The following is a 7500-nucleotide window of genomic DNA, read 5'->3' as shown; positions in this document are numbered from 1 at the left end:
CTATATGGAGCTCTGGGTTCTACTTTGAGCTCACAAACAGACAGTTAACAGGAGCATTGTAGCACACGCATACAGGAACACAGAACACTTCAGATAACTATGTTAGTGAGGACAGCCTGGAGTTCAAACCGGGGTTAGAGGAGACTTTGAAGGTGGATTACACTAAAATCTAATCACAGATTCCAGCAGGCATATCTCGTACTGTGATAGAGATATGGAGGGAGAAAGAGCGCCAGACAGACAGAGAGAGAGACAGACGGGACAGATATGTACCCCCTGTTAAACACATACTCACATAGCGACCTATAGTACTGGGCTGAAGAAAATGAAAAAGAGTGATGGATTAAATTAAACAAGAAGCTGTGTGAGAAACATATGTAACAGATGAAGGCAAATGTGATGCAGTGGGTATTTACTAGTCTTTGATGGAGTGTGTATGTTGTGTGACGCAGTGCATATGTTGTTTGATGCAGTGTGTATGAGGTGTGATGCAGTGTGTATGTACTGTGATAGTGTGTATGAGGTGTGATGCAGTGTGTATGTACTGTGATAGTGTGTATGAGGTGTGATGCAGTGTGTATGTACTGTGATAGTGTGTATGAGGTGTGATGCAGTGTAAATGAAATGTGATGCAATGTATATGTAGTGTGATAAAGTGTGTATATAGTGTGATGCAGTGTGTATGTGGTGTGCTGCAGTGTGCATGTGGTGGGATGCAGTGTGTGTGTGGTGTGCTGCAGTGTGTGTGTGTGGTGTGATGCAGTGAGTATGTAGTGTGATGCAGTGTGTAGTTTGCATTACAGAGATTTAATGGTGCAAATAATACATTGGCAAAGCAAAAAGCTGTGGATGTGTTGAAAGAAGCAAGCTAAAACAAGCTTAAACAACACGATTAAAGAATAAATCATGAATTAAATAATAACTGCACTTCTGTGATTCAACATAATATGAAATAACATAACATTCAGCCAAGCAAAGTGATTGAAAGAAATATAGAAATTGCCAACAGATACCCATAAGCATTTGCATATACGTATAAAACACACACACACACACACACACACACACACACACACACACACACACACACACACACACACACACACACACACACACACACACACACACACACACACACGTGTGCAGTCACCTTATTGTAGTAGTGGATGTGGACGGTGTGCCACTCTCCATCACTCACCCCACCCGGTAGGAACGGGCTCACCTGAGTGGACAGCTCCCCTGGAGGCATACAGTCACGCAGAGAGACAGGCGAAAAGACATTGTTAATACACTCGAAAAGATTCAGGTAGACAGCAAGATCGATCGAAGTTGCACGAAAAAAACAGGTTGTGACATACACGGACACAATCCATTTAAAATCTATTATAGTCATCCAAGCATTATCATGCATATATTATACACTGAATCTCATTAGTCCTCACACACACACACACACACACACCTGTGGAGTACTTCAGCATCACTTGTCCATCCTGTATCTCCAGAGCGATGAAGTCGTGTTTCTCGTTGAAGCGTCCGTTGTAAAACAGGAGCCCGTTGCTCTCCAGGGTGGCGAAGCTGTAACATGCAAATACACACACACACACACACACATTCAATAAATACACTAGTCATACATACAGTAGTTTCAAACAATTTTATGCATCCACAAATCCTCAACATCCCGTTAATCCCAACGGACTCCCTGAAGGTTAATGTCTGAGTCATCTTTGATACCAAGGCGTTGCTACACAGCAGCAGAACAACAACAACAACAACAACAACAACAACAACAACAACATAACCCCACCTTCTCTACAAGAACATCCAAACCAGAGTCGTTTTAGCGGAGCAGCAACGGAGGTCATTAGGTTAAGCTAATTAGCATTGCATTTGGTGTCCGCTGTGTATTGCTGTGGTCAGGCCCTGGGCTAATCAGCTACAAGTACATTAGCATAGCTTGGCATTAGTCTAATGTATTTCTGAGTTCACCGTGGCCTCCTTCTTTACAAAACTAAGCCCCGGGGACTAGCTGGGGCTAAGGCCAGCGTGTTTATATGCACAGGAATCAAAGCACTGACGGGCCTACTTGATGCTAGCCCCAGATATTAAGTTATCTCCCCAAGCAATAACACGCCAAGGAGATCCCAGTGAAGAGTCAAACACTTACACTGGCTTGCTGGTCACACCCCAACTAATGAGCGGTAAACGTGTTAGCTTTCCATTGAGGTAAAACGTTTTTTTCCTGTAAACCAAAGGTAGGCCAAAGTACTTTAGGAGTACTTTTTCAAATTAGATTTCCAGCTTTATGTGTACATTACTTAATAACGGTAATTCTATTTCAGGGGAACTTTTGTACTTTTAACTTGAATGAATTACGATGGACTCGTACTCACCCCCTGATGTTAAAGTCAGAGCTATAACAGCAGCTACGACCAACAACAGCACTCCCCAGTCGTGCATAAAAGATAATCAACATAGACAGCAGACTGACAGCCGGCTATAATGGGACATGATCTATCTCTCACAAAGCCAAACCCAGAAGCTAAGCTAAGCTTGGCTAGCATTTAGAGCTAAAAGCTCATAGTTAAATAACCCAGAATAGTACCTTGCATACAATGAAGTGTCACTTGGTGCTATATTTAGTCTTTTATTGAATTAGGGGCATGAGCGACTGAGCAAGGCATTAAAACGAGTGCCGTTCAGTGTTATTCTTTCCGAAGAGATCAAGATATCAAGATCTCTCCAAAGATTTTGTTATTTATGACGCAAGACATTGATAACCATTATGTGTGCTAGCTTAACACCGACAGCAAAGCTTGTGAATACTGTATATTCATTATATAACGACACAATAAAATAGGGATTTGAACGAGCAACCATTTGGTCACGGTGGTTTTTGCTGCAAACTCACTCACATCAGCCATAAATCCTGGTTCCTATGGATCTAATCCTGAATGTAGTCAAGTGAGGTTTATAATTTTAAGCCACCTCATCCCAGTTACAGTCTCTCTGGGAGTCAAACCCTCACACTCTGATGTTTGACAGTGCTTCCTACACACCCTTAAACCCCGGTTTCAGGCTCAACTATCTTTTAACCAAAGCCGTCTACAGGTATTAACCGTCACCAGGTTTGTATTCCAGTCTCATGAGGTGCTGCAAGTCGGTTATTTTCCGTCAAATAAAAAAGACCATTACATCGTGACCTGTCATAGGAGCCAATTCTAACGATCTCAACATCAGCCCTAGGGCTGGTCACCTTGGCAACTATCATAGCACTACAAAATCTCCCATGGCAACCACTCCATCAGGTGCCAAACCGCCACTGTGGATGTCCATTCCAGGGCCTCTCTTCCTCCCTGGAAGACTGCTTGTGAAGTCAAGAGGTGAGGATGGGAGACAGAGAAAGAGAGGAGGGGAACTCTGCGGTCCAGGTGTTCCTAGTTAGAGCTTGTACACAGTAATGCTGTTTCAAGACAGATTACCAACAGGTGCTGTCAAACTGAAGACGATGTCTGGGAGAAAGTCATTTTCGCCTAACGAGGCACTGCTCCGATCCAATTAAGACATCCAATTACTTCGTCCATCATCGCAGCCTCAACAAATGGTGACTGCAGCCAATTTAGATTTTATGTAAAAAAAAAACGTATATTTACTTGCTTTTCTGGAATAGTGTAACGGGCACGATTGAATGAGAATAGTATCGCCGCTGTGACCTATATCGATAACACAATCGTTCTCTCTCTACTGTCCAGAGAGATTGGATCAACTCACTTCCATCGTAGATTTCATTCCACATTCATATCTTGTTTTCCTCACAAAACAATACATCTACTCCCAGGAAGGGAAATTGTATTTTTGATTGTGCATTTAATAAGAACAGAGCAGGTAAAAGGTACAGAGCAAGGGGTGTGAGCAGGGGAGAGAGAGAGACAGAGAATGACAGATAGAGAGAGAGAGAGAGAGAGAGAGCAAGTCATAGCCAGACAGACTGAAAGCGAGACAGAGAGAGAGAGCGAGAGCGAGTTGTGTGGCGAGTAATGGAGGACGAACGGAGCGCATTGGTGGAGCCAGAGAAGTATAAAGAGGATTGATTGAGTTCTAGATCTAGAGATGGACGGCAGGAACGGGGAAGAGATTCCAGCAGAATTGAAAGAAGGAAGTGAAGTTTGACCCTGTGTAACTGTAATTGTGCCAGCAGCAGAGTGGTATGAACAGGATCTCCAGGAGGATCAGATTGCAGGTAACCGGAGGAAGCCTTAAAGACGACACTGATGTGATTCTGACTTCTTCAGGCCCGGATGGCGTTTCACCAAAGAGCATCCCGACAGAGCCAGGCAGAGGGAGCCCAAGGATCCACCGCAATGAGCCAGGCTAATCGGATCACAGATCAGAGAGTACGCTATTATGAGGAGCGATGACGCGTGCAAAGACATTTTCGAAATCCCACGGCTTTCCTCTGAAGGAAAACTTCCTTGGGTGTGTACCCAGACATGATCAAACAGCACAGAAGAGGAGGAAGGCCTCACCACTACATCACTCCACCGTCCTGCCCCACCCTCCAACACATTGGGACCCCTAACTTGTTAGAGAACGATGAAAATAACAACATTTATACTTAACATTGCTGATATAAGATGTGCATTAACTCGCACACTGGTGCGACTCAAATTGTGTGTAAACCGTTTACTTAATCACCAGATTTATAATTGGTTCGTTTTTTACCTTTATTAGGTATTCACAATCACCGTTTTAATAGTTTAATTGTAACATCTTAACAGCCGTAAGAACCCAGCTCATCTCAGGAGAACCACCACCTAGACCCACTCCTCCACCCTCCCTCCCTCCACCCTCTACCCTCCCTCCCTCCACCCTCCTCCCTCCCTCCACCCTCTACCCTCCCTCCCTCCACCCTCCTTCTACCCTCCAGCCTCCCTCCCTCCTCCACCCACCCTCCCTCCTCCACCCACCCTCCCTCCCTCCCCACTCCCTCCCTCCACCCTCCCCCCTCCCTCCCTCCCCCCTCCCTCCTCCCTCCACCCTCCACCCTCCCTCCCTCCTCCTCCCTCCCTCCTCCCTCCCTCCCTCCCTCCCTCCTCCCTCCCCCTCCTCCTCCCTCCTCCCTCCTCCCTCCCCCCTCCCTCCCTCCTCCCTCCTCCCTCCCTCCCCCCTCCTCCTCCTCCCTCCTCCCTCCCTCCTCCCTCCCTCCCTCCTTCCTCCTCCCTCCTCCCTCCCCCCCCCCTCCTCCCTCCCTTCCTCCCTCCTCCCTCCCTCCCCCCTCCTCCCTCCTCCCTCCCCCCTCCCTCCCCCCTCCTCCTCCCTCCCCCCTTCCTGGCCTTGTACTCACGTGAGGGAGATGGAGAGGTGGAAGCGCTGCCGCAGCCCGTGGAACATGACGAAGGACTTGGGCGGGAAGGAGCGGGCAGTGACGGAGCAGTACGGCCGCTCGTAGCCCCCGCCCGCCGGACACTCGCAGCGGAACCCCCCGCCCGACAGCTCCCGGCACGTCCCCCCGTTACGGCACACGCCCGGGACGCAGCGGCCCCCCCGCCGGTCCACCTCACAGCGGTCTCCTGGAGAGAGAGAGGAGAGGGGAGGAGAGAGGAAGGGGGGGGAGGTGGGAGGGAGAGGGGGAGGTGGGAGAGAAAGAGGAGAGGGGGAGGGAGGGAGGGAGGGGGAGAGGGGGAGGGAGGAAGGGGGAGGGTGGGAGGGAGAGGGGAAGGTGGGAGAGAGAGGGGGAGGGAGGGAGGGAGGGAGGAAGGGGGGAGGGTGGGAGGGAGAGAGAGGGGGAGGGGGGAGAGAAAGAGGAGAGGGGGCAGGAGGGAGGGAGGGGGAGAGGGGGAGGGAGAAAGGGTGGGAGGGAGAGAGAGGGGGAGGGGGAGGGAGGGAGAGAGAGTGGGGGAGAGAGGGGGAGGGAGGGAGAGAGGGGGAGAGAGTGAGGGGGAAGGAGGGTGGGAGAGCGAAAGAGAAGTCAGATCAACACATGGATCAGCTCTAAACAACACATATCTAAACACACATACTTCATATGGATTCTATATTTTACCCTGGTCTGTGAATAAATCTGTACTTTTGTAAAATAGTGCCTGAAAAACAGAGGCAAATTTCTTGCAGGCCTTTGTTTAAAACATGAAGCAGATTCAGATTTTGTGTGTATCTATGCTATTCATTTAAGGGCATTTACCTCAGAAAATTTGGCTATCTCATAGGATTATCTGTGGGCTACAAAACCTTGTACTGTCTGTGATCTTTTCGTAATCCTTTCTAATCCTATCCAGAATAAATAAGCCATTTTGATTCCTATTAATGATACACTGGTTGGTTTTTAGCGTTGAAGTGTTGCTTCTCTATGGGAAAGGCACCAATAGATTGATAGAGGCCTATGTACTGTATGTACACTAATTAGCCAAATTTTTTCATTCAATATCATTCATAATGCCGCTCCTTTAATCAAGGAGTGTCTATGTTCTTTCATCTCACCTCTATAGAGGCTACTGTGCTAAGACAAGCTAAGATATAAATACGCCGCTAACGTAGCAGCTCAAAGAAATTATTATATCTGCTTTCATGTGTCATTTCTGTCCTGCAATTCTTAATCTAACATGATTGGAGAGCATGCTGTTTCCTTTCAGATACACCTGAGTATACTTGTTGAACTGGTAGACAGTGAAGATAAAACATTAATCTCAGATGGGAAATGTGGGATACGGTTAGCTGGGGTTAATAGGTTCTAGAATAGGTCTTTAAGGTTTTATTACGGTAAGCTAGTTGAATAAGGTCGTTAAGGTTGGTTAGGGTTAGCTAGAGTTCAATATGGCTTCAGGGTCGGTTAGGGTTAAATAGGGTTTTTCATGCTTGGTAATGGTTAGAGTGGATTATGTTTAACTAGGGACAGCGGTTAGCGTAGCTAGGTTCAACCCTTATTAACACATAAGCTAAAATTACAGAAATTGCTACAAACATCACAGATCTTTTCACTGTCCATCAAACTGTCAACAGGAAGCTGAAAGGACCCAGAGCTAAGTGTTAGTGTACCAACCGGGTATCTGACAGTGGTTTATCCATCAGAAGGATGAAATCCCTGAAATCGGCTTCTCTATCGATCGGCCTGAAACAAAACTCTTAGAAGCATCATGGTTCCTTTGTTTTTGGAATTGTGTGTGCATGTGTGCGTGTGTGTGTTTGTGTGGTGTAGCCTTCAGGCTAACATGGCAGTGGGAAAGGAGAAAAAATATGTTTGCTTCCCTTGCTGTTGTTTCAGAGCTGTGTGGCGTCCAACACAGACACACACACACACACAAAAAAAAACACACACAACCAAACACCCACAAACACACACACCCACAATACCTGCCTCCGAGGGAGGGTAAACAGAAATTTGGCTGCCAGTCAAAATCAACTGGAAGTCTTCTCCATAGAGACCGAACCACCACCCACGCATACACCGAAAACACATACACACAGAAACCTACAGGCAGTTTGCTCCTTGAGACAACCAGG

At 47.0% G+C, this 7500-nt stretch overlaps 1 protein-coding gene across 1 annotated transcript in view; it reads right to left on the bottom strand.

Moving 5' to 3' along the window:
• The window catches only part of celsr3 (cadherin, EGF LAG seven-pass G-type receptor 3), a gene marked incomplete at both ends in the record, with an annotated part of 89076 nt that overhangs the window by 47911 nt on the left and 33665 nt on the right, over positions 1 to 7500 (bottom strand). The window contains 4 exons of the mRNA XM_079742386.1: positions 296 to 316; positions 1151 to 1239; positions 1463 to 1578; positions 5348 to 5573. Of these exons, the coding sequence (XP_079598512.1) occupies positions 296 to 316; positions 1151 to 1239; positions 1463 to 1578; positions 5348 to 5573 (452 nt within the window). The remainder of the gene's footprint in view (positions 1 to 295; positions 317 to 1150; positions 1240 to 1462; positions 1579 to 5347; positions 5574 to 7500) is intronic.

Source organism: Pollachius pollachius (assembly GCF_949987615.1).
Source record: "Pollachius pollachius genome assembly, chromosome: 8".
In the NCBI taxonomy this organism is placed as follows: Eukaryota; Metazoa; Chordata; class Actinopteri; order Gadiformes; family Gadidae; genus Pollachius; species Pollachius pollachius.
This window is presented reverse-complemented; position numbering and strand designations above follow the sequence as displayed.